This window comes from Strigops habroptila, chromosome 2, assembly GCF_004027225.2.
Source record: "Strigops habroptila isolate Jane chromosome 2, bStrHab1.2.pri, whole genome shotgun sequence".
NCBI lineage: Eukaryota > Metazoa > Chordata > Aves > Psittaciformes > Psittacidae > Strigops > Strigops habroptila.
This window is the reverse complement of record NC_044278.2, coordinates 72161709-72189072: the sequence shown is the minus strand read 5'-3', so window position 1 is coordinate 72189072 and position 27364 is coordinate 72161709. Positions and strand designations below refer to the sequence as shown.

The 27364-nt window shown below is 37.0% G+C and overlaps 1 protein-coding gene across 1 annotated transcript in view; it reads left to right on the top strand.

Moving 5' to 3' along the window:
- Nucleotides 1–27364, top strand: part of GPC6 (glypican 6) — a 737424-nt gene that overhangs the window by 539997 nt on the left and 170063 nt on the right. The window contains exon 4 of the mRNA XM_030476383.1: nucleotides 3901–4066. Within this exon, the coding sequence (XP_030332243.1) occupies nucleotides 3901–4066 (166 nt within the window). The remainder of the gene's footprint in view (nucleotides 1–3900; nucleotides 4067–27364) is intronic.

Sequence of the window (27364 nt, the reverse complement as noted above, 5' to 3'; positions counted from 1 at the left end):
TTTAGGTACCTTACTTTGAAAGAACACCACTACTTTATTATGAGACAACATATACCAGCTACTTTGGTAAGAAATCTTCTACAACTTCAAGTGGAGAAACTGCATGTCAGTGTGTTTGATCCTTCTAAAGGTAACCAGCTGTTTAATCAGTTTGTCTGATTGTTTGTATCAGAAAGAAGATTTATGTTTGTGTACCTGACAAAGCCAAGGCTTTTTATTATAAAAACAGGTCAAATACATAACAAAGCAGCATTTGCAAATGCAGTGTTACAGGAGATTACAATTTCATGGCTTTAACCCAAAGAAGTTCTCTCCTCAATTATTTATATTTGCAAGTTCACCACTGCAAAATCTGTTTTCTAGATGAAATAATATTCCTTCTAGAATTTCTGAAAGGGGAAAACAAGTGTTGAGTAATAAAGCCCTTAAGAATCTTGCTTTGGGGTTTTTTTGCATGTATGCAAAAACATACATTTAGATAAAGCCGAAGTTGTCAGAAAATGTTACAAAATGCAGTGATGTAACATGTCCTGCAGCTACTAGGTTCAATCAAAGCTCAGAAAGGCACTTTTCTAATGGACTGTCTTCCACATATGCTTATACTAGAATGAAGATGTCCTAGTCAGTCAGGGAGACAGAATGATATAATTAAGACTCCTTTATAGCAGTTTCCCCAGTTATATCATTCAGTGTGATCTGATTGATTTATAATACCTGATTTACATGAGGACTACTTATTTCTAAACTTTGAAGTCCATGGAAATTTCTCTCCTGTGATTAGCACAGAGCCAATTGCAACTTATTTTAAACAAACAAAACAAAAGCTGTATCCATCCACAAATATTAGTTTCAGGAAAAATGTTTAAACTCCTGAGCTGAGGAACAGCTCTCCTCAGCAAATGCAGGTTTTGAATACTTCTAAATGAAATGAATATCTGCTTTTTGACTGGTCTGCAGAAAAGTATTATTAGCTGTGAGAGACTCTGAATTTTTTTATTTTTTTTTTTAAGATAGGAATGAGAAATGGGCTTTGAAAATACATTTCACAGAATTTGCCAATAGCAAGAAGTAGCAAGACAATTATAGGTGGTGGAAAATCAATTGTCTGTGATAATCTCCAGATTTCACGTGTTCATAGCTTTCTGAAATACACTCTAAGCTGCATATTTTTATATTTGGGTGTTTGGGTTTTTTTTACGAAGATTTCGGCATGTTAGAGCAAAATTTCATTACTTTTTGCATGCAGGATACTTCTGCTGTTGTTGAGGGAGGAAAAAGACCTGACTGTATTCTCTGAAAATAAAGGTACAGAAAAAAACAGCTGAGGCTGAGCACTAAAACTTGGCTGCTCAGTGAAGGCTAGGTTCACAAAGGCACTTAACTGCTGTAACACAGTATTTAACTTCTGGCCTTCAGACTTCCGAGACATGATAGCTACTTACTTCTCTGACTACCCTTGTGATAAAATAAGGCTCATATAAATATTTATGATACTTGATTTATATAATATAAAGACAGAGATTGTCTTCTCTCCTCTAGCCATCCTTTTAAAGAATGAAATTGTCAGCAAGATTTTGTGCAAGGTTAAGATCCTATAGGTATATGTGCTGTTAGTACAAGTACACAGTGGGTTTGGGAAGTTGTGTATGGGAGAAGATGTGGATTCCAACTGAACTCAGGGGTCGACTAGGTGGTGACAACTTTACATTGACAAGACTTTTGGGCCTGGTAAGAAGCATAATTTTAAGCATAAAAGGAATGTTGGTGATAAAACTCTCAGTGCCGACAGGCAGAAATTACTCTGGCTTTAAGCAGCAATTTCAAAGTAATTTTGAAGATTCCATAAGTATATGTATTCTGCTTACATCCTGCTTTTGGTGCTAAACTTTTTGTAAAAATGGGCCTGTTCCAAGTTTGGAGGTAAAAAGATAAAACAGTTGGATAAGAAACTCTAAGAAATAGTTCTGAGCAGCAGAAAATGAAGTCCAGCTTTCCTTTTTGCATTTTCTGCTATTTAACAAGGTGAAAGTTCCCCCTGGTGCTTTTTTAACCCGTGGTTCATTCATAACATCATTCCTCCACACGGATTCTTTGATATCTGTGAGGAACTGACCTCATGCTTCAGCCTTTTCCTCAATAAAGGCAGCAATAGAACGTCTCTCTTTTTTTTCTCCTAGCTATTTTCAAAAAACTTGTAGGAACTTCATGTGCTGAGACCTGAAGTCCTCTGTCAAACTTGATTGAAATTGGCTGAAGATTCAAAAGCTGTCAGAAAAGGATGGATAAATATACTTTCACACACACCATCAGAGTGTTGTGCTAGTAAAGTGCATTTCCCTGGGAAACCAAGCAAAATTCACTTCTGAGCATTCTCAGAAGCATCTGCTACAACTCTTGACAGAGTCATTTTCATGTAAAAATGTCCAGTGTAAAGAGTATGTTCTGCATAGTTCTCTAAAAATCAGTGTTGCATTTATTCATAAACCAACAGAATGAGTGAAAGCAGTGCCATTGCTTTGCACTTTCCTGTCCAGGAATTTCAAAATCACTAAGGAACCTGTAGCCCTTTGTCATTGCTCTAGATTGTCACCCCAGCACGAGAAACTTGAGCTCCACTGCACCATGACAAGTTGTTATTGCAGTAGTACCTAATGTGCGCTTTTAATGCAAGATAGAATTTCTGGCCTGAAAACGTACATTGTAGTAATACATAGGATTTTAAGTCTGAGATGAAACAATTAAATATGGAAATGAGAGGATGAGGGAAATAATATTTACCCAAGGAACTTCACATGGTCATCAAACGTGACTAACTTGTGCATTTTAAATTTAAGTATGGAGGAGTCAGTGAATGTCCTCCAGAAGATGATTTACCCTAGCCTACCTAGAGGCAGGATAAAGAAATAACCCAAAAAGGACCTATTTCTATCCACTGAATACGGAAGGTACATTCCTGAATAGATGACAGCATTTTGATGACTAAAAAAGATGAGGTAAAGGTCATTAAAAATAATGGAGAAGCCTTATGCAAAAACCTTTCTCTAACCTCCATGCTCCCTCTCCAGGAAACCCATACCCTTCTAGAGCAAACTGTAACACATATTACTAAAAAATAATATCTACACACTACTTCTTTCTGTCAGCCATGCCCAGTGTTAATGACTTTGACTGAAAATCCTAAACTCATTGGGTGTCTTTCCATTGATGCTGGTGGCTGCTTTAAGTTCAGCCATGTTGTACCATGCTGATATGGAAATAGAAATGCATTAGACTGCTGTCGATAATGCTTTTTGTCACTCAGGATGTTGAAAGCATACAAAAAAACCCCCTGCCGATCAGTTTCCTTATGAAACTGTCTGAGAAGACAGAAGGATATTTTTTCCTGAAAACAGAATGATATCCCTTTGTCATGGTGCAGTTCTGAATAATTTTATAGAAATCATCATGATTATCTGGATTTACTGCACTTTACTGAAGTGGAGAATCTGACCCAGTGACAATGTGACTGACAGTTCTAGATTGAGTAGGAAGAGCATGGGGTCTCCTCAGGATCCTCTGTGTTAGGATCAGTCAGACACTGTCCAGCTGATTCCCTGGAAGTTTTTCCTTCTCTTCCCAGTAGACTTTGTGTGGGAGGGCTGGGCACACAAGTACTGCCATCAGTAGGTGAGTGTTGATTTTTGCATTCCTGAAAATCGCTGCTGGCTGTCCTAAATGAAGGTAATTGGCAGGAATCGATTAGTCTCATAGGAGGATGTTATTGAGGGTTGAGTTCTTTCTACAAATTGCCCCTTCTGCACTTATTGCCTGAAAGGCATAATCTCAGCGATCCCAAAATTCACAGAACGGGAGATTGATTTCCTCCTTTTTCTTTTTCTTTCCCCCCCTTAAACTCTGCAGGTCAGTCCCACCCCAGGGTGCATCCGGGCGTTAATGAAGATGTTGTACTGCCCTTACTGCAGAGGACTTCCCACTGTGAAACCTTGCAACAACTATTGCCTCAATGTAATGAAGGGCTGCCTAGCAAATCAGGCTGATTTGGATACTGAGTGGAATCTGTTCATAGGTAAGAAGAGTTTAAATATTAGTGAAAGGAAATGCTCATAATAGCAAACATCTGCAGAGTTTTGTGAGGTTAGAAGACACTGTTGGTCAATATTCGCAATGAAGCAACTGCAGATGTACCTTGCTTTCTGATTGACCTTATGGCTTGCAGTAGGAGATTACTCTTCCCCTCCCGAGCCAGTAACATTTTGTATTTCATATTTCAAAAGGAATGGTGTGGTGTTACGGCTTCTGAGCTGAATTATTACATGATATGTGAAATGTTGAGAAAGCTTTAATTGAGGATTTGATAATAAGCTTAACATGGCAGAAATAGTATGTATTACAACTGAAAACTAGGCTTTTGCAAGCTAAGAGAGTAACACTGGATAACATCCAGTCAATATAAATCACAACAGCTGCTGTTCTTAATTCTGGTAGTATATAGGCAAAAATCTTCAAAAGTTACATACATGAGAAATTATTAATTCCTTGTTCTTGATTGAAATATGTTAGTCTCCCTTTCATTGTATTGAATAGAAAGTACCAAACATGCAATCAAAATGTTAGAATTGAGCACAGAGTATGTATTTAAGGAAGACTGCTATTACAGTTTTATTCACATAATTCTTCACTCAAGTGAACTAAGACATTTCCTTTAAACAGCCATTCAGATACCCTGTAGCAAAAATCAACAACAAAAAAACCCAACTAAACAAAAAAAATATCCCAGAAGAGTAATATTTCACAAGAAATAAGAGCTTCAACTTGCTTTTCGTGATACACAGGATAGGATGAAGAATTAGATAAGGCTAATGATAATATAGAAAGAAGAGAAACAGCTAATTACGCCAGGCACTAATGAGCATCACAGTCTAGACTGGATTTCAGGAAAGTAAAAGCACCTGGAAAACATGGGATGAAACTCTTTTTATCACAACCAAAGAAGAGGAATGTATTTTCTACTTTTGAAAAGACAAAATACAAGCAATCTCATCTTTCTTAATTTCAAACCCCACTGACCAATGTGACTTTAAAAAATTTGACTCTGACTCATTCATGGATTTTCACTTTACCTAGTGGTGCAAGATGGATAGGGAAAAGAAAGCAGGCTGAAAAATGAATCAGAGCATGAAGAGTGAAAAACATCCAGTGCGCTATAAAAATAGCATATGGCAAAAATGCAAACAACAATAATAAACAAATGTTGTAAATAAATGTTTCTCAGTCCCACCTACTGGTTAAAGGAGCTGACATCACAAGCAGTGTTTTATGGAAGGATAACTGTGGGATTACTGGTGTGAAAAGAAGAGTCAGTTCATCCTCAGAAATCTAAGTAGGAGCTGATGGGAAAACAATACCAATCTGTTGAAGACATTGAATAAGCTACTTACTTACCCTTTGTCATAAAAGAGTAAGCAAGGGCTGGATTGTCACCGATTCTGATCAAAGAAAATAATGTAGGCTTTTAGGAAAACAAACAAAGAAAACCCCAAACATTTTAACTGAAATAAACAACAGTTTTTATTAAGGCAAACACCTGTTCAAATCAAAAGCTGGAAGGTAGGATTTCAGGTCTTAAGAGAAGATTTCGTTTTCTGGTGCTTTAAATTCCGTAAGAGTGCTGGGCAGGGTGAGGTATGTGTCGGAAAGCGTGGAAATGCTTACAGATTGAGACTTTCAGAGTCTTTGATGCAAAGCCCTTGTCTTCATCAATGTCGTTCAGATTTTTATTGTTCCTGCTCTCAGAAAAGAAAAACTGCATGAAAGCTTGTACGTTATGTTAAAACAGAGTGGTAATTCATTAAATGCTATGTAATATATTATGTGCTTCCTTAAAGGGAAACAGGCTGCTATGCAATTATCCCTTCAGGTCAGTGATGACAAGGTAGTATAAAGTGCAAATGCATCAAGAAATGTTTCCTCTTTCTTCTACTTATACGACTTCCCCTTGACAACTTGATGGGAAAGGGAATAGAGAGGGAAAGACAGAGATTTTCCTGTGTTTGGAAAAGGTATTGTTTTATCCCATTTTTGAGGCCTTTGACAGCTTTGCTGAGAATGAGGGTCCTTAGTCCTTCTTTTATGAAAGATTGAAATGCGGCAAGTTGTCTCTGTCTCTGACAGCTGTCAGAGGCTTTCTAATAACACACATAATTCCCTCAGTACTAAACACAACAAAACTTCTACTCAGTGAATTAAAACGGACGGCAGCACTTTACAGCACCACTGAGCTATGAAAGATTGGAAATTATGCATGAGCAGTTTTTATCCCTGTTCCAATACTAGGAACCACGCACTAGGAAAACGAAAAAAAAAGATAATTTTGTGCACTAACAGTCTCTGCGTAGGCAGGAATCCCAAATGTTAGAGCATATTCATACACAAGAAGATAGTTTTGCTTCGCTCATAATTGTGTATTGCAAGGATGTTTTGGCAGAAGTTGGTACTAGGACAAAACTTTCAGATGTGTTTGTCAGTAACTAAGCAAATATAATTTGGACTGCTTCTGGTATTGTTCTGTAGTTCCTGCAATTATCCAACAACACACAAGTTATACAAGTGAGGAGGAGCAGAGGAAAGTAAATGGGGTCTCTGACAACAGGATGTGTTACGTTCCACCTAGTTTATAAACATAAAAGTCAGGACTGAAAACACATTTATATAGCACTAATAAATCTTGCATCTACTTTCAAAGCTAGGGAGACTGGGACCCCTAAACATCTGGTGCTTTCCAAGATTTTATAGACTGTGAAAATTGGTAAGAGGTGAAACAGCTGCAGCAGCACGACACATGGTTTATTATATTTTTCCTGTTTGTGTAACCGTAAGGTCTATGTCCTTTTTGTGTAACATTTCATTAGAGGCTTTTCGTATTTTGTTGCCTTCATTACTGTACAATAAAAGCCAAATGAACCACATCTCACTCTAGCAGAAATCCTCTGAAATTCAGAATTTTGCCTGAGAAAGGAAGAGAGTCTTTAATAAATATATTATAATTATATAACTATAATGAATAAATGCTTCTTCTAGGTATCTATATAAAATATTTAAGAGGTATTTAAAAGTAAACCAGCCACACTGACTTTGGAAATGTGTATTTTGGCAAAGCTTGTTTTGCCTGTTAGTTACCCCTCATAATCTCCTTTGCACCAGCCTCCAACAAAGTTAGCAAGTGCAAGATTTTAAAAGAGTGAGTACAGGAACTGTACTGCTGAGGAAGGAGGTTGCCTCAGGGGAGGAGCTGACTGATTCTGTGGAATGGGGAAAAAGGGATTTTCTCTGTCTCATGGCCCAACAGATATAGTCAAAATTATGCTTCTCTGTGAAGCTATACCAATTAACAGCAATAAGGATCAGGGATCCCACTGTTCATTCTGTCATGGAGACACAGAAGAGACAGATAAAATTATTCCCATTTACAAAAATTCAAACCCCATCTATCTTAGGGAATTACTTTCAATTTTAACAATACTGTTAGTCTTCTTTCTCTAGCTACCCTGTATTTCAGTCTCTGTTTCTATCTTGAGATTGTTTGAGTTTCCCTAGTATTAGCTTTCTCTACAATTGATCATTTATTTCCCTTTAACTGCTCTTTTTCTCAAGCAGGAATGTCAGTCGAGGAATAAGCTCCCCTTAGTGGGCATCACACTTTCTCCTGGTGCCCTCCTTCAGCTTCAGAATCAACACCCTCAAAAAGATGATATCCATGAAAGCAGGTGCATCTTATTCTGACCACTGCTTTATCCACTAGTTCAGATCCACGGCCGTCCTTCTGATCAGGCTGGAGAGCAAGTGGCTTTGCTAGCAGTGTATTCAATATTCGACAAGCACTGTAGTATATAGCAAGGCAGATCAGCATGTGGTGTGTTTACACTGTAGTATTCAAGGTCAGCAAAGCTGGCATCCAGGCTCAGAGATCCAGAGCCACCTCTTACTGCCACTGCCATGCTAGACTTTAGCCACAGGAGAAAATCGTATCTGCAGATTTTCAGCAAAAGCTTCTCCTTCCAGTCTTGAAGTTATTTCACTTAATGACATTACAGCAGCTCTGCACTACAAATAAATTTCCTCATTATTGTGCTTTAAGAATCTCTCTTTTTAATTCTCAGCAGTATGGCTCAGACACCTTAGGAGACCTCTTGAGTAGAGCATACCATGCAGTCTCACTTGATTGTTTTAAGCAAAACTCCCCATCAAAAGCTTAACTACTTATTCCTAATGAAAGCTTTACAGTGATGAAAATATGCAATCAGTTTTATTTAATGCTTACAAAAGCCCTCAGGACAAGGATAAACATTTTCTTTTTAGTGCTTCAAGAGACCACCTAAAGTTGTCCTTTTTAATGGCTTATTACAAGAATAACTGTGCTTTTCAAGACTCACTTTGGTTCATGGAAAAATCAGTCTGTAATTGTAATAGTAATCCTTTACAATTTTCTTGTTCCTGTTGTACAGCTACTGTAAATAAACACAGCCACAGCTGTTAGGCAGCTACATATCAGGTTCATGGAAATAGGAAAGCTCTGAAGAATATTGAGATTGGGTTTTTCACCCCTTCTTTCTCTGAACTGTACAATATCTGTCACTTCTATTTACCCTTACCAATACAGACCAAAGTCTGGCAATCTGTTATAAGTCTCAGTAGGCACAAGTCTTGCTCTTGCTTGATCATCGTTAAGTAAGAGCTAAAACCGCAGTCTTGGTTACCTGACTTTTGAATTTCTTCACTCTGCCACCCTCCTCCTTAGTCATTATATGAAAGTATACTGTGATTTTTTTTATTATATGTTAGCATCTCATAAGGACTCTGGGAGAAAAAAATATTATTCCCTTCATGGAGAGGCACTGCAGAAGGTTCCTGCAGTCCTGCAATGCCATTGCTCCAAATTCTGGTAGAAATTAATGAATTTTGGTTTGACAAGAATTGAACGGGTACTTGAATGCAAACACTAAAATTTCATAATGCTCATCTTGTGCTCATATGAAAACTGATAGCATTCACCATTAAGGCAGCCTAAAAATCAGAACCTGTAAATATAAAGATTTATTTTCAGTTAGTGTCAACATTATTAAATGAAAATATTTAATTCTTTAGGCTAAAATCATCCTTTCTTTATTTTCTCCCTGAATGAAATGCATCATGGCACCTCTAGTGAAACCATTTTTGCCTTGCATCAAAATGAGAATAGAGAAATCTTAACCTCATGATTCTCATCTTTTCTACCCATTTCTTAGAGAAACTTCAGTGCCTCCAGAGTTTGGAGAAGTAATATTTTCTGTAAGTCTCTTGTCTGTACAGACTACAGTAGCTTTTATTATACACCAATGTCTATTCCCTTAGTTGAAGTGGCAGGGTTTGGTGGATAGCTCTAAGGGTTGTGAAGCCTCATCCTGACTGTATATGAAAAAAATGGAATCTGTAGTTCAGCATTATTTTTTCCCACTTTTCAGCTTTTGTTTCCCAAAAGCAAGGGAAAATGAGCAGAGTACTCTGTTGTATGATACAGCTGCAAATTCAGTTGCTGGAAAGTTGAGAACAACCAGATTCGTGGATGTAAATCCAATGTTGTTTATGAAAAAAACCTTTAGTGTGCTTCAGGCCCACCAGTCTCCAGAATGCATAGGAAGCCTACATGAAGGAATTTGCAGGGCTATTAAAAAACCAGACTTAGCATCATAAAACAATTGTGTCAGTTCAGGATAAAAATATGTAGTTGCACAAATTAAATGTAAACTCAACTTGATGATACCCAATTAAAAGATTACAGTATTATAATTTTTAAATTCTCCAATAAGCAGTAACCTCCATGATCCCATATTTTCCCCTCGTTTTCCAGAAATAGTAGGATCAATGCCTATAATTTAAATATGACACCAAGACCTAACAGCTTAGTTAGAATATATAGGAACACTCCTGAAATAAAGGGAGCGTCACCATTCAATGAGGTAAATAATGTGTAGAAGAAGAAAACTGTATTAGCTGTTTCCCTACTGTTTCTTTTCCCTCAGAAGTAGAAAGGATACACAACCTGGGCATGTAATTCCTTAGATGGTAATGAATTCAGCCTGAGAGAAGCTTTCTGAAGTTGTGGGAGTGACAGCATCATGCAAACAGCACCAGCACTTGCCTGCTGCTTAAACTCCACTCACCCTGCTAAATCTCTGTGACTCCTCCTGGGGCAATACAAGTTTCTTGCAAGCAGCTCACAGCATCCATTGCCCTGTATATTTGCTCTAGCATATGCCACTGAAGAAGGAGGTTCCCTTTTGTGGGACTGTAGGAATCTTCTGCTCCAGTTACTGGCTCAAGAGGGCTAGGACTCATCTGGCCTGATCTTGCTGTTCACTGATACCATTGGCAGCTCTTTACTAGGAGGATGCATCCTGGAAGGATGCTAATGGCTTAACTCCAGGTGACTCTTGAAACCTGCAGCTCCTGAAGACGAGCTGTGGATTCTTGAAAATGAAAATGCTTAGTTGAATGATAGCAACAAATTTCTTGGGCTCCTGAACTTTGGCATGACTTGTGGAAATGAAGTATGGTGATTAACTATGCCATTTTTGTAAAGGGTACAAAGATATTAGCGCATGTGAAATACATCACCCATCATCATGCCATGTGACAGCTAAAAATATAGAATTGAAGTCAGCAGTTCTAGAATTCTGCTTTTGCCACCCATACACAGTACTCCTGAACTGTATCATTTCTGCATTTGTAGGAGAAAACTTCTCAAAACTTGAAGTGTTATGAGAGCCGCACACTCAGCATTTCTACCAGGCATAACAGAACCCTAAGTTGACTGCAGCATTTAGATGGTACAGCATCTTTTGAAAGTAACAAAGCTGATCAGCATTGTCAAAAAAGTTTAAAAGATTCTATAATGAAACCATTGGACCTAAATGATGACTTTTTATTTTCATTTTCATTCCTCATCTCCAACTCCTTCCCATCATTTTACATCAAAGTGAAATGAATGGCTCATGAGCGCAGCTTAGAAGTTGCATAGAATAGCAAATTTGTCTGTATTTACTTTCAAGGGACGGGAAGTGCTGGGGGAGCTGTTTTGCCACTGCCCTTCAAAATGCTATGAATGAACACATGGATGTTACAAGAGACATCTCTAGAAACAGGAGAATATGTTAATTAATTATTGCTCGAATACTGCATGAATCAAGCATTATTATTTTGTACTTTTCCAAGTCCATAGCTATGCTTCCTCAAGGGACTTCTTGCTTCCAGGAGTGCAGTAAACAGTACTGCTTTTTCTGTCCTAGGCTACCCTGTATATTAACATCTCAAAAGAGTTTTCTCTTCAGTGGAGGAATGTAGCTCTCAATTAATTAGGCTTATGTAGGGCTGAATCCCTGTTTACCTATAGGGGCATCCCTCAGGCACTTTGCTGTGCTGATTTCCCTGTTTCACACGCCAGGGACCAGCTGGAAAATATTGTGCCTCTTATCTGGTCTGGTTTCACTTCTGGTTTGGGGGGTTTGGGACACCCTGTCTCTCTGGCATATGAAATAAGGCTATGAATAGAGCACACACCCAGACTGCAGAATTTGGCCATGCTCTTACAGTTAAGTTACCTGAAAGAGCTACTTCAATGCAGTTGTTTTTTCAAGGAGTACAAATCCAAATGAAGAACATGTAACTTTATATTTTTTTTCAAGCAGAAATAAAAATAAATTCCACTTTAAAAAAAGTTCGGTTAACCACTAATGTGTGCTATTTCAAATGATATGATGAGATTTCTTTCAAATATTGTGAGCAGGAGGGGTTAAATATCAATTTAATTGTTTTGAACTTGATACTTTGGCTACACTTAATTGGGGCAATGCTGTTTTATACTAGGAAGGGTAAAAATTAATTATGTTATCTCTATAAACATATCTTCAGTTACATGATCATTTGGCTTGGTCAGTATTGATAAACTTCAGATGAACTGAATTTTGTTTTGCAGTCACTCCTGTTTTTAAGGGAAAGCATAATGATGCAATAATTCGAATTTTGCCCGGAGGAATACTGAAGGTTATATTTCAACTTTTGCCTCTGTGTATTTTTCTTGTATTTCTTCTTGTATTCAGCTATATTTAAGACCATATATCTGAGAGAAGTATTTTGTTGCACTGTGACACCATTTTATAATTTTAAAATATTTTGTCTTGGAATCTGCATCTATTTTAGAAAACTGCATAAATAAGAATCAATTTTCATACACAGAAAATAGAACTTGAAACTACATAATATTTTAAATGATCTGTTCTTTCTGATAGATTGATTTACGAACTATTTCAGATTCTCTAAACTTCATATTAGAAACAAATGTCAAATTATGTTCTCCATTATCCAGGTAAATGTAATAGAGAGATATATGTAACTCAGACCAAATTTATTCTACAGCGAGAAATCTCCCTACCTTACTACTGTCAAAACACTTGGTTATGTCTGTAAATATTTTGCTGAGGTTATTACACAATATCAATAAAAGGTGATAGGTGCAAATCCCTTACCGCAATGATGTCAAAGCAAAATTGACATTGGTTTGCCTTGTATTGCAATTTTGAGCCATTGCCTGATGAAGGCTAATCTGTTTATGATAATAATGTCTTAGGTAGTTCATTATGTTTTTACAATCCTGTCCTATGATCTTAAAAGGAAACTGCACTTTTTCTTTTTTTTTCACTTGAAATACAGAAACAAAGTACTGTTGACAACCAGCTTTACTTTCTCCTTACAAATAAATCTTAATGCTGTACATGAACAATATGCAAAAAAAGAGATTTGGGGTTGTATCTGCCAAATTCCATTAATGAGATATTTAAGGGGTTCTTAGTATCATTTTCGTATGCTTTTTTAGTCCTTGAACTTCAGATCAAGTTTCAATTTGATGTTTCTTGAAGAATAAAAACTCAACCCAAAATTCAGTAAAAGGATTCAAATGCATAGACAGTCTCAGTCTAAATCACTACATTTCCTTTAACTGCTTATGCAGGTCTTTTTTGAGCCAAACATAAATGACCCCATATTGCCAAAAGCTCTACCTTATTAACAATATGGCAAAACCTATTCAAGTATATAATTTTATATGGATTTTCCTTTAAGTAAATATGTTCCTTAATGTAAACAAAATGGTGGGGGGTTTTCTAATGATGCCACATAGATATACAAAGGCATAGATTACACTTGGTCAATGTTCTCGTTTCAGAAAAAATTTTTAAGGGTAAGCTGATAGAAAAGAGTGAAGAGTGGCTGACTGAGCTACAAATTTCTCATGACTTGGCAAAGAGATTATGATAAAGGTCCCTACACAGTACCTCATATCAGTACCAGATTTAGTGAAGTAAAAACTTGAAACCGTTAGAGAGATCAGAATTTCAGTAAAACAAAAGATTCAGTGAATAATCCTTTCTTTCTGGAAAGGGTCCTATGAATTCCCTTCTTGCAATATGTTCAGACTCCATTTCTTGTAAATATTTTTTTTTTTTTAATGCAGGAATTAACTACTGGGAAAAACACATTGTTTTTTTCCCCTCCTTTCTCTCTACCTTAATATCAGAAAGTCTTATCATTGATTATAGATAATCAAGAGAACCAGTTTGGCCCAGAGTGCTATGACAGAGCTGCTATGGCCAAAATTCATTGAGCATTTTGGCAACCATGAAATCTAAAAGTGTTCTGAAGCATTTGGAAGATTCCAATATGTTTAGAAGGTAATATGAAGGTAATATGAAAAAGTCAGCTCTTATTTTTCTGTGTTGCTCAGTCACCTGCCCTGTAATATAACATTCAACATCCCTAAATGTCATTTATATTGCAAGTTAACCTATGGGAGTTTAAACTCCCATAACATGTATTTTTCAATTAGCCACCAGAAGCATATAGTGAACTTCCCATGTCAGTGGGAACTCACCTTCTTAATATCACACTTCTATTTGCAGCAGCAGTAAAGAGCCTTTCTATCTGTCTTGTCTTGTTAACTCTTAAAACACAAATAACTATGTAGGGAAAAAATAACAGCTTGAAAAATAAAGAAAGCAATTTTGGATCCACTGGATATTTGTTGCTGACCTCAAAAGAGAATCCAATATTTCAACCAAGCTTTGCGTCTCATTGTGATGTTGTGAAGTGAGATGAAGGTCAGTCTGTGCCTTCAGTGTGCAGGTTACAATAGCATCTTGCACATGGCTCAGCTGTAGGATGAGATGAAAACCATCACTAAACTGAATGGTGTACCATAGTAAATTGACAGTGCCAAAAAGGCAAGAAGTTATCCTGAGCATAAGTCAATAAAACAGAGTGCTCACAAGTTGCTAACTTGAATTTCATAGATGAAATTATACAGAATGTCTTCTAGTAGATTTCATTCTATTAAAACATGTAGGATCACACTCACTGGCATTTAGTTATTCTTCAGCATTCTTATTTTAATACATTGGTTAAAGGAAGCTGATAAACAGGATATAGACTGCCCCTACTATAAGAACATAAGAGTCACAGTTCTGGCTACAGTTTTTGATCTGTGTTTCAGTTATACACTCAGAAGAAGGGGGTTATGATTTCTTCTGACAAACTAAAAATAAATCCATGAATATTTTGTTGGCTGAAACTTTGCTGATATCTGCAGTGCTGGAAACGTACTCTAAATCAGGTTCTCATCTTTGTACTGCGCTTACTCTTTCATTAGCTTTTCATATCAATTAGAAAATGAAATGGTTGTGTTTCCTTTTTGCTTTATCCTGGGAGATTTTCTGTCAGGAAAACCTTTCTGTGGGAGGCATAAGAAAGGCTGCTCCAAGCAATGCTGATGGCTAAGAACACATTTTAGTAATATGGAAATCTTCTATTCCAGATATTAATGACTGACATTTTCATTTTAGCTCATTGACTGCACTCAAATAAATCACTTCTAAATTATTACAGTTTTGAGGCCTTTCATAATATTTGGTTTAACTGCTTATAAGATTAATACATTCTTACAGTATCTTTCAGTCTTTTATTCATATAAGTGCATATTATATTTGGTTTGTTCAAATGCAGCTACCAGAAAAATACATGTAGAACCTAGTTTTCTGTCTGATGCATGTTTTGAAGAGTGCATATATAAATTAACATTTTTAAAATTATAAAGAAGATAAACTATGGTGATGATATGTTACCGCCTTTTTAAGAAGCCTCTGTCATTTCAGTTGTGATCAAGCTTTTTTATAAAAGTTTAATAAAACTATAATAAAGTACTCAGGTTGAAATCAGGAGGGACAGCGTGGTAGAACTTTAGCTGATGCAAATCATGTACTAATGGAAATATGGCAGTGAACAATACACAAAGATCTAATTCCACTGATATTGAATGTATCTCTAAAAATAATTCCAAAATTATTTGTTAATGACAGATGAGGAAGGCAAGTACTTATTTTTCTTTCTGTGAAAGCAACTTCAAGCTCCCTGGTCCCCATTCAGTTCAGGAAGATAATTTGATTCTAAAACTGGGGGAGATTTCTCTCCCATTACAAAAAGGAATTTCATAGTTTGAATATCTAGTTATATAGGTCATGAAGTCAAAAGCAGAGCTGCTGCATGAAGTCTGACGGGTAGATTAAGGCAATATTAAACGCAAGGATAAGCCCAGACAGAGTTCCAATCTGCCTTGGTGCTTGTCCAAACAGAACAAGCGACACGGCATGACCTCTAGACAGCTACTCCTTACAGGCAAAGAAACCATCAGGTATATGTGACTTGCACTTTTTGAAGAACAGTCTCAGAGGGAAACAACAGGTTACAAATAGCTTTTTCCAAAGCACACAACACTGAATAATAATTTTCATTTGTGACTTTATAGTACCTGTAAGTGACAAGAATGCAGCCCTTTTCAGCTGATTACAGTATATGTAATGTCATTGTTGTTTGTAGGGGTTTTCTCAGTTGTGCTCATTTCTAAGCTCTTTTAGTGTTCCATATAAATATGCAAAGCATATTGCACACCGGAATCATACTACAGCTTACACAGTGCTGTAGGAGATGTGTTTCTTCTCATCACAATTCTTCACTTACTTACTTTCCTAAAACCATTCTATTTTATCGTAGCTTTCACCTCTGTGGACTTCTGAAACAAATGTTTAAGCTGAAGAATATTGCTTTTGCTATGAGTGAAAATAATAAGCATTTATGAAGATGAATAATCTCTCTTTTTAACTTGGTCACAAATTTTTGTGTTATCAGAAGTCTTTTTGTTCAAATTTTTGAATGCTTGCCCATAAACCTACACAAGTTTGAGAGATCTGGGAATACCATGCAAAGTAAATAGTTCTGCCTAATATCAGTCTCCTATATCTCATGATGTTTTAGTATTCTAGCTCAGTTTATTTGCAGATGTTACCGTAACATCTTTTTCTTGGAAAATCTGCCTTTCAATATATGCTACGCATACTTGCTAAGCTGTTGCAAAAGAGATGAAAGACACTCAGATCTCTGATTTACTGTGTTTCAGGAGAGGATTTTTTGAGGCGAGTAGAGTTTCTGAATTTTTTCTCTCTAGTTCAGAATAGAGCTCAGGGTTGACCACAAGACCTTCTTCATGCATAAAAGTATTATTCCAAGCACTGAAGATCCCTAATGCAGACATGAAAAAAATAATTAGCTTTTTCTGTAGACCAAATTACTTTTCAGTACTTGCAAAATATACTCTTTAAAATAAAAAGTAAAAATGGTATTGAGTTAGTAGTCACTGGATTTGCACTCACTACTTTGCATTACTTTTTACTGAAATTCTATTGAAATTAATAGAATAAATAGCTATTATATTGCCATGGACTCCTTGCAGAAAAGTTAGAATTCAAGGCAAATGAGTTAGTTATGAAATACCATTATTTTCAGTGGAAACTAGGTAGCTATTGAATTTTCTTCATTTCAGTCTGAATTCCATAGCTATTCATAGCTTTGGTTATCTATCAGATTCCTTTAATTTAAACAGATACAGATAAGATGATAGAAAAATCCTTTTGTTTGATTTCTATTTGATTTGTGGACATTTTGATGAAGCATGTAAAACAAGCTCACCAAATCCAAAGTATCCTAGGTGACCTCATTTGAGACAAAATTGGAGAAGTTAGGTCATGTATGTAAAAGGTAAGAGAAAAGGTCTAGAGTTGTGCTACTCCATTGTGTTATATACATGGATGCATTTTACTTATTTTTCACATTTAGCAAATGGAAGGGTATGGGAGCTGAGTGAGTTCCCAGGACTATGTCACAAGACCTTTTAATAAACAAAATTTAAGGATATTAAAATGTTCTTACATTAAAAAGCTGTATTTAAGCAGAGGCAACAGTCTGCTCTTCGAAGTTTGCAGCCATAGTTTGTTTATTTGGGGGAAATGGAGCAAATGCCTTCATAGGCTTTAGAGAAGTGCTAAGAATATGAATGGGCACCATTCCAACCAAAGCATCTTCTTACAATAATACTATTTGGAAAAAAAAAAAAAAAGATTCAACATTCTGCACATGTACGTGTCACCTTTCAGTCAGTTAAAGCAGCATGGAGATACAAAACCCAGACCTTTGGGAATCAGTTTTTTCTTTGCTTGACCATAGGACATCAGAACAACAGGTTTCTTCCTGTTTTCCTAATATGTAAACTAGAAAATTTTCACAGCATTCATGGAGTCATGTGGATGATCAGCATCCCAGATGGAGCACCTGGATTAACACAAACTGTTTTCTAATTCTTGCAGTAAATTGTGGGGTGAATTGCTGTCATTTGGGGCACCTAGGAGCACCATGATGACTTACACATCCCTCCCTACTATTTGAAGAAATAAGCTTATGTATCATCATTAAATGGAAGATTGTCTGCCTAGTGACGGTGGCACCTTTAGGGTTTTGTTTTATCCACACATGCCTATTCCCACAATAGCTTGCTAGAGTAGGGGAGTTTGTATGGGTTGGAAATTCAGGTCACAACAAAAAAGTGTTATTACTAAATGAGCAGTGAATCAGAGATACTGATAAGATACTGTGCCGCATGGTTTCACTGCAGGTAAGGTGCAACCTGAGTTTTATTTAGTTTATGTTCTAATATCTGGTTTAAATACTAATTATAATATAAAATGGCAACACAGAATAGAGCCTAGGCTTGCTTTCAGTATTTCCCTGAGTTCCCAACTGTCTTGTTGTTTACAGTTCCCAACTGTAACATGTATTGAGCATGTAAAACAGCCCAGCCACATCTATTAGTACCTGTGAAACCAGTGTGGATATTCCCAAATAGAATACCGTCTTCCTTTTTGCTAGGAGACTGAAGGAATGGGTTAATTGCCTTTTTTAAGGAAAGAAATGCACAGGCAAGAAGAGATGTTGAACAACAGTCTTAATCTGGTTGATTTCCAATATGTACAATTCCTGCAGGTATAAACCTGAAAAGAGATTAATTATCACAGTTTAGGGCTTATGTATTCATAAACTGCTACTAAGGCATTTCAGATTTCCTGAAATGGTTCAGACTCTGTCTCTACATCACTGAACTTCAATCTGAAAGGGCTTACTCAATTCCCAGTTTTTAAGGTCATAATTTTTAGATTTCAATGTACATTCAGATAAGTAATCATGACCATCTGAAATTTCTCATAAATGTGGACAATTGTGCCTTTAGGAAGCTCTAACCTAAGATAGCTGAAATTATTTCTTTCTCTGCAGAGATTTTATGTGTAATATATGTAGCAATGATGCATAAGAGCATAAGAAGCAAACAATACAGTTCTCATGGGCTTTGAGCAGCTGCTGAGCAATGCAGATTGCACCCAGGCATGAGAGTAGATGTGTATTTTACATGCTTTTTATGCAGAATTCTGAATGTTGCCTGAAGGTGTGTCTTCATTATTAGCTGACCTAAGTTGATCTAGGACTATGCTGCCTCAGAAAAGAATGATGCCAGGCACACAGGCTTGTACTACCCTTTGTTCCAATCCCAGCACCAGAGGCCAGAGAGCTGATCTCTGTGAAAACCACTTTTTCTTTTTTTTCTCTTTTCTGTTTTTTACCTTGAGTGTGTTTAGCTGAGTTTGTTCTCTGATTTGTCTCTCCCTGTGACCCAATGAGCTCTGGCACCGTGGCAAAGGAGGGGATGTGAACAATAAAACAAACAATGAAACAACACCCTGAGATGCTCTGTGTTCTAATTTATTTGCATTGGGTATCCTAGTTTATAACAAAAAAAAAATCCAAACCAACCAACCAACCAACCAAATACTAGATTTTTAGTTCAATACTTTTTAATCCTTTTTCTTTACAGCAGCAAAAGGTCTAGGCAGACCCTCCTCAGGGATTCATTTAGGGTGAGGTGTAGTTACAGCCCAGTCACCTTTTAATATTCAGAAGTCAACACAATACCCAAAAACTAACAACTGTTTTCCCTCCTCTTCCTCAGAGGAGAAAAGGAGAGGCTGAAAACCTCCTCCTGTGTGAAGGAGCAAGGATCTGCCACCGTTGTTACTACTGTCTCCTATGGGAGGGACTGGGGCGAGTCCCATATTTTCTCCTCAGCCTATGGTCTGGCACAGAGTGGGAAGGTGTGACAGAAAACATTTCTTGTCCTATGAAGGCAGCATCTGAGTAAGTTACATTTGGAAATCATTGTCTGGCCATGATTTCACATTTTGCACCCATCCTGCTTAAGCCAGTTAAGGCAGTCCCCACACAGCAGCGAGCTGTGAGTTTGTACCCCTGTATCATCAGCGGTCCCCTGATCTTGTGATCCTCTGTACAGACAAACAGCACTGCCAACACAGAGCAGGGACAGGCAGCATCGTGAGAATGAGCCGCTGGGAGAATAGCAAAGGAGTTCCCTAGGCCACTGACATCAACAGAAATACCAGCCAGCTTGTGATTTAAGAGGTTAGTTTGATGTTACAGAGAGCTGCAACTACAGGCAACTGCCGCAAACAGGTCAGTCACATTTCTGTCCTCACCGTATGTTTCTGCTGTGTCTTTTCCAGCAGCAGTGGAGCCCTCAGCCTGCAGATAGCTGGCTGGGGTCAGAACCATGAGAAAGCTAACCCAGCCACAGAACTGGGATACTCTTTCTGCTGCCTCAGCTACCTGAATTAACTCATATACCACAATATCATCTTATGGTGGAAGGAAATAATGCAAGACAAGAGGTGGAAACCTAATTTCATCTTCATCAATAGATCTTTAGATGCATTTAGCAGTAACATCCCTAAGGTGAAGCATCCTGAAATGGCTGAGCCAGTCTAAGAGCTGAAAGCTATCAAAAGCAGAAAACCCTTTCCCAGCCATATGCTCCTTCTGTTATCTTTCTCCTATCCTTCTTTCCAAGCTTTCTCCAGCCTACTAACCTGGTAGAAAATGAACCATTAGGGGAAAAATAGTTTGAAATTCTCAGCCAGACTGGTGAGCAGCAGTAACTCAAGGAGCAACTACCTCAAGTAGAAATGCAAATCATAATTTTACATAAGGTGGCTGAGGTCACCATTGCTGAAAAGGTATCTTGTCACTTACTTACTTCTTCTCCATCCCTGTGACCTCCTATGGCTGCGTATTTGCACTGATCCATTTGCACTCAACTTTGATGCTGATAGGATGTTTTTGTGAACAGGACCATCACCCAAGCATGAAATAATCCCTCCACCCAATCTTTTGGGTGGGCTGCTAAGCAGGGATATGTAGGAAAGCTGACAGAGATGGCAAAAGCTCCATTTAAGAAGGCTCCTGCATGAATAATGGTAACAAAATGAAAAATGGCAAAGAAAAAGATAGTATTAGACAGAATGAATGGTGAATATGAAGCGCAAAGACTGGGTGGTACCTTGCAGTAAATATGTCAGAGTATTATGAGAGGTCAGGTTTAATCTGGATTCTGAAATTAATTCTATTTTTAATATAGTTGTGTTTCATCATATCCATAAGAAAATAGCAAAGTAGTTGTGAATACAGGCCAACAGTGCTGAAAGCTCTGAGAAATACTGCTTCAGTTCACCTCAGAACTATGTTGACAACCCTCCTCCTTCCTTGTGTTTTTGAGCTTGTTAGTAAAGAAATTAGAACTGCAAGAGCAGGTTAGGGTAATCAGCACTGATAGTAAAACTGAGAGAAGGCATTGCTAGAGGAACTGCAGGTGAAAACTATGATTAAATTCACAAAGAAAAAGTTATCATTTAGGAAGAAGTCTCTCCATACTCCTTATTATGACTATTTCAGGTAATGAAACGTCTCTTCATAGCTGTGCTTTAAATAACTGGGTTGCTTTTTGTATAGATGCTAGTGAGAACTAGAACACAATGAGAAGAGTTGTGCAAATGAGGAAGTATCACTTTTGATGAGACTTGCCCAAGAAGGATAAAATACAATTTCTTGTCAAAGTACACAATGCACACTCAGAAGTCATTATAATAACTGTCTCTTCAAAGATGTTTAAACAGAAATGTGGATTTGACAAGTTCTAGGAATGACCTAGACTATATTGGTGGTTTTTTTTCTTTTTTCTCTTACTATTAGTGTATTTTCCCCTCTACATAATAAAGCCACGGTTTAATCCTGATTTATTAACAGGAAAATTTTTAACATTTCAAGGTTTCATTGAGCTATACACTGGCTTTAAAGCTTTTCGTATGGCTGGTATGGTGCCACAGCCTTTTAAATCACAGTAATATCGCATTATGTTAACTACAGAGAGCTTCCTAAATAGATATTTTAGTTAACAGAGTGTTCTATGTTATCTCCTAAATAAACATGAGGTTTTCTGTTACCAGAATGTTCAACAGTAGCACAGTTCTGAGATAAGAGTAAGCACATGAGGAGGACTGTAATTACAGCAATTATGGAAAAGTAATTTACTGGTTGTATAAACTGAACAGCTTTGAAAGAGAGTATATCAACCATAAAAAGAAATTCAATATTGAAAATAAATATTTTGGGATTTGTGAAACGGTTGTTATGTGGATAAGCAAACTGTAAACATTTTGCCTAAAGTGCATGTATTTTCATTCTGGAGGTCCTTATAAATATAAGTTTGTGATTTTATAAAAAGACTTAAAGATGTCAGAATTATATAGAGATATGCAGATCTGCCATTTCCCATCTGGTATATACCCAGGGCTTACTAACGAAACAGATAAATACAGCTGAATTTACACGTTGTTGGGGGAAAAGAACGAAACCCAAGCTTTTATATTTGGAAATAGGTAAAACGATCGTTTATTTAAAAGGAAATTAATAGTTTAATGCCAAAGCATGCAATAAAGTATATTTATCTAGAGAGAAATTTGATCCAAATATTTCTCCCAAAATATAGATTCAGCCTTACACTACATTCAGATGGCTCGGAAGCCAAATCTACATGTAAACAGTTATGTTCTAGCTCAAGAGTATTCAAAATTAAGTTGTCAGTACTTGGTCAAGAGAACAGGGATCTGTCAGCTGTTTCGGAAGAGTTCAAAAATGGGATTAAGGAAAGAAAGTCCATGTATCCTGTATTAAATTTTTAAAGAGGTTTGCACCTTTGCCACATGGAGTAAACAAATTTTAAAGAGTATATAGATAGATGGATGAAAACAATGTTCTAGCTAAGATTTTTATCAAGTAAGGCCCATTTTTGGAGTGGCAAAAGCTAGGGACACATTGCAGATAGCTGTGATCCACAACACATGCCAGCATCCTGCCTTCCTGACCAAAGTGCACTGTACATCTCTGTGCCTCCATCCTTCCTTTCAGAAGTTAGGGAGGAGATCTTTATGTCTCAACTTCATCCCAGATGGGGATGGGACATGGCCTGAGTGCACCCCCAGGGGCTGAAGGAAACTCCAGTATCTCATGTTTAAACAAAGCTCAAATGGTTTACTTGTGGTGAGAAAGGCAACATTTAGATCTTGCTTACTCATCAAGCCAGAGCAGCTCAAAACCTAACATAATTGACTGAATGATACTAATCCTTCTTTGATCTGATGCCTGAAAATGGATGGTCTGATTATCAGTTGCCTATTACCTGCACATTGTGATTTTACATTCACATTTGTCTCTGATTAATAGCATCCATTACGACCACTGGCCATATTCCACAGTCAAACTAAACCACATGGCAATTGTATGTTCCATTGCTTTGTAGCAAGTCACAGCATTTAATTGCATTATCACAACACTAAGCCGTTACAAGCAAGTCAGAAGCAAGTAGCAAGGCCTCAATATTTACCACCATTCAAGCTTCGAGGACTGTTACATAAGAAACTGTCACTTACGCTTTGCAGGTAGAAAATTAGGATTTCTGTCTATGAGTTAAACGCTATTGAAAACTAAAGGGCTGGGCCAAAACCATTATAGAAAATAAGCTGCTTTAAAAACAACCCTGCTCCTGTAAATGCTGCTTCTTTATATGAAGCATTTGACTTTAAATGGATTGCAGTTACTCTTGACTGTATGAAGGAAGGTACCCTGAAACATTTTTAAAAGCTCTTGTATTCTACCTTTAAAGCTTTCGTGTATTAACTTGGCAGAAAATGGCTTATAAGAAAACCTTACTTACGAATGACAAAGCTGAAGAGGTCTGTATGCTAAGGAAAGAATACATCACTTTGTCATTGGGAAAGAACACAGGTACTGGCGAATGCTCATGAAATGAAAAAAGAGTATCCAAAGGGATAAAATAGCATAACCCTTGGTCTTGTACTTTGTAGTATGTCCAGAATTTTTCACTCCTGTTTATAACTCATGGTTTTAAAATAAGCAAAGCTGAGCAAGAGGAAAAAAAAAAAATGAAAAGGATACTTATTTGTACCTTACTAATAATTCTCATTTGATACATCTGATTTCTTAATTACATCTTTCAGAAGCAGTCCTAAAGAACTGAGTAGGTGCGGAAGTACCAGGGCTCTGCAGAAATCTTGCAGATATTTGTACACAATACTGCAAGATCCTACTTAATGAAATCTGCAATATAATGTTACCAGCTTTAACTAGCTAGCTTTAACTAGAATTAAATTCTATCCTGTGGAAGGAATAATGAGGTTCCAAAATGTATAGGATGGCTCAAAGCCTTTATGATTATTCCAGAATGGAATTCTTGTATAGTCTTTAACATATATTTGTCTTCTTTAGGTTATTTACTTTAAAGTAACTTCATTCAAATAAAAGCTACTCTTGTCTTCTAATTAAACAAAATATAACTCAAACAAAAATAAATACCAGGAATATAAGCCCAACTCTATAGCAGAAATGATCTCACACTTTAACAAAAAAAAAAAAAAAAAAAAAGGCATAAAGAGATCTCCTTTCATATCCCAAAATTCTGTTATCCTTTTCAGAATACCCTCTCAAGTACTATGAAATAAACACTGAACTTTTTCCACATGTCTAGGGCTGAACTGGCCAAAGACATCCATAATAAAATAGAACTTGAATTCCATTTGAGGAATCTTAAAAGCAAACTTATTACCTGCAGCCTCTTCTAATATTGACCATGTTTTTTTATTAACAGACTTCTATGATGGAAGCAAATGAAAAAGATTTCTATATGTTGTTTTTGAAGACTATGTTTTTGCATAAAATCCTGATGTATTTTAAGTCAAAAACAAGACACAAGTTCTTGAAGAGGAGAATTAGAAAATACGTTCAATTTTCTATTTCTTCTCCAAGCAGGAAACTCATTTTATAAAACCTTACTAAAAGAACCATTCAAATAAAGATAATTTTCCTGTTTAATTTGTTGTAAAAACTGCAAAGGGTGAGTAATATGCCTTTGTATCATTTTATATTCAACTTTATCCAGAACATTTATTTTCTTAACAGTGCAGAGAAGTATGTACCAAAAATTGCTAGAAGTTGTTGTAGAGTTAGTTTGGGTAAGTAAACAAACATTCATTTCTAGGATAAATTATAAGGAATAGATTGAATCAGTATGTTAGGAGGCATATACAAAAGAGGAAAAATTCTGATGGGATTTAGAAAGGTATGAAGTTGATGAGATGACAAAATGTAAAATGCTATGGTAAATGCTAGCAGGTATAGGTGAGGACACACTCTGAATGCTGGTGTAAAGTGAGAGAAATACAGTCTGATTTGGATGATACGAGAAAAACAACAGAAAATGAAAGCAAGCATTTTAGCTTAGTGTTGAATAACCTGTCACCATGCTGAACAATCTGTTAAAGGGTAGTGTGATTCTTAAGGTCACAGTTCATCTGGGATAAAGGAACTCATTGCTTTGTTTGGAATTAACTCTGCTTATTTCCATCTTTTGTAGGCAGGACAGGTTACTTCTGCTCTTTCTCCCAGGAAGAATTTTTTAAGAGCAAAAAGTCTGCTACTTTCTTTTCACATAGGAAAGGCTACCAAATGAGCTTCCCTTGTCTCTCTGTGACACAGACAAGCAATAATGCATCAACCAAGAAGCCTAGTGGAGTGTCATTTTACTTTTGTGTATTTCTATTGTCTTGGGCAGCAGTATGTGCCTGAGACAGTCAACTAGGCAAGGTAGATCAAGTTCATAAAGAGCACCTTTGCCTTGAGCTTGAAACACACACAAAAATAGGATCCATGTTTGGTGATAGTGATCATCTCTGCTTTCTTTGTGCATCTTGTGGTGAGCAGTGTCCTTGTCTGGCACATGGGAAAATAAGAGAGGAGGTGAACTAAACGATCGAGCCTATGTCTATGCTGCAGGGAGGCCGTGAGCAGCCTGGAAAGCAGGTCAGAGCACATGGCTCTGAGGCCAAGGAGGGGACAATGATGCAAGCCCAGGTTTCGTCCCATCACAGTATTAGTAATTAAGTCACACACCTAGAAACGGAAAGCATTTCTAGTCCAACAATATAGACATAGCCAAAATCAACACATAGGGCAAGACGTGAAAATTTCAAAATGCGGATGAGATCAAGGCTTATACAGAATGTGTGGGTGACCTAAGAAATACACAGTCCATCTGCATACTGAAAACAGGAGCCAAATAAGTTGCATGGAGGATGACATCCAGGTTATGCAAAGAGGCAAAGCAGAGGGAGAACAGTATTTCTAAACTATTTAGACAATAAACATATTGGGGAAAAGATTGTGTCCTCTAATGGATTTATGAATTGTTTTCCCCATCATTGAATTATCTGCTTGTGGAATAAAATTGTTACAAAAATGAATAATAAGAACGTTAGCACTGACATGATGAATAAAACATTCCAGTGGTGTATCAATAACCAACCAAAAGCCTTTCTCTCTAAAGAATCAAGGCAGCAAATTTGAATATAGGTAACTCACAGTGAGAGAAAATAGGTTTCTTATACTTTTCAGAATTGGTCAAGTTCATAAGAGTCATGAGCAGTTTTCTCAAGGGCTTATAGCTCTCTAATGGAATTTTACTGAAGATTGATTACACTAATAATTAGAAGGTCTTTGTAAGTGGTTTACCTTTGATAAATAGTATTGTTAGAAACTACCGTACTCTTGTTATAACCTAATAAGGTTGAAATGTCAAGTTTTAGAATGCATTTTAATCTTGGTGTTACATGGTAATTAAAGGCAATTAATAATCCAGCAATAATCACCAACAAAAAACTCCAATCCCTTTTCCTTGTTTAAGAAATTGTATAGGGAGTATAGATGAGGTATTCACATAACAGAAAAGTTCATAAAAGGGAAAAGACACTTTCCTTCATTTTGAATCAGCACAGAGTGGGGGGTGGAATTGAACAATAGGACCAGAAGCCTTGAGCAAGGGCTCAACACAGAAAACTTTCTGGAGGAGAAGGGTCTGCAGTGAGATCCAAAGGTAGCAGGGCCATGGGCTGAATTGGCACACTTGCACAGCTCACGGTTCTGGTGCCATAAACTACCTCCACATCTACAAGGCAGCTGAGCTGCTGACTCCTGGGCTGGATGAAACCCCATTCCTGATGTGCAGACTGTGTTATGGATTCACGGCTTCTTCCTAAAGTGATATATCTTTCTAGGAAGGACTGTGGACCATCTTTTCTGCCCAGCATTGATCATGTAAGATTACTGCAGAAGCAAATAGATATACTGCTCAGTGCTCTGGGATCACGCACATACTCTCTGAGTGTGATTTTTAGGGAATATGTGAACTCTTTTGCAAGAACTATCCCACTTATCCCAAAGGCAGCCCTGAAGATACTTCTATAGCACATAATGTGGAGAGGAGGTGAATTTGGTCTTGGTCCTGGTCTTGGGCTTGCTTCTGTACACCTCCATAGGTGCATAGAGAGGCATTACTGCAACAGTTGCAGCTTTACCAGAAATCCAAATAGGGGTTGGATTTGGGGAGAGGAGATAAAATTGGAAACCTGGAACTGGGTTCTTAAGAGCGTGC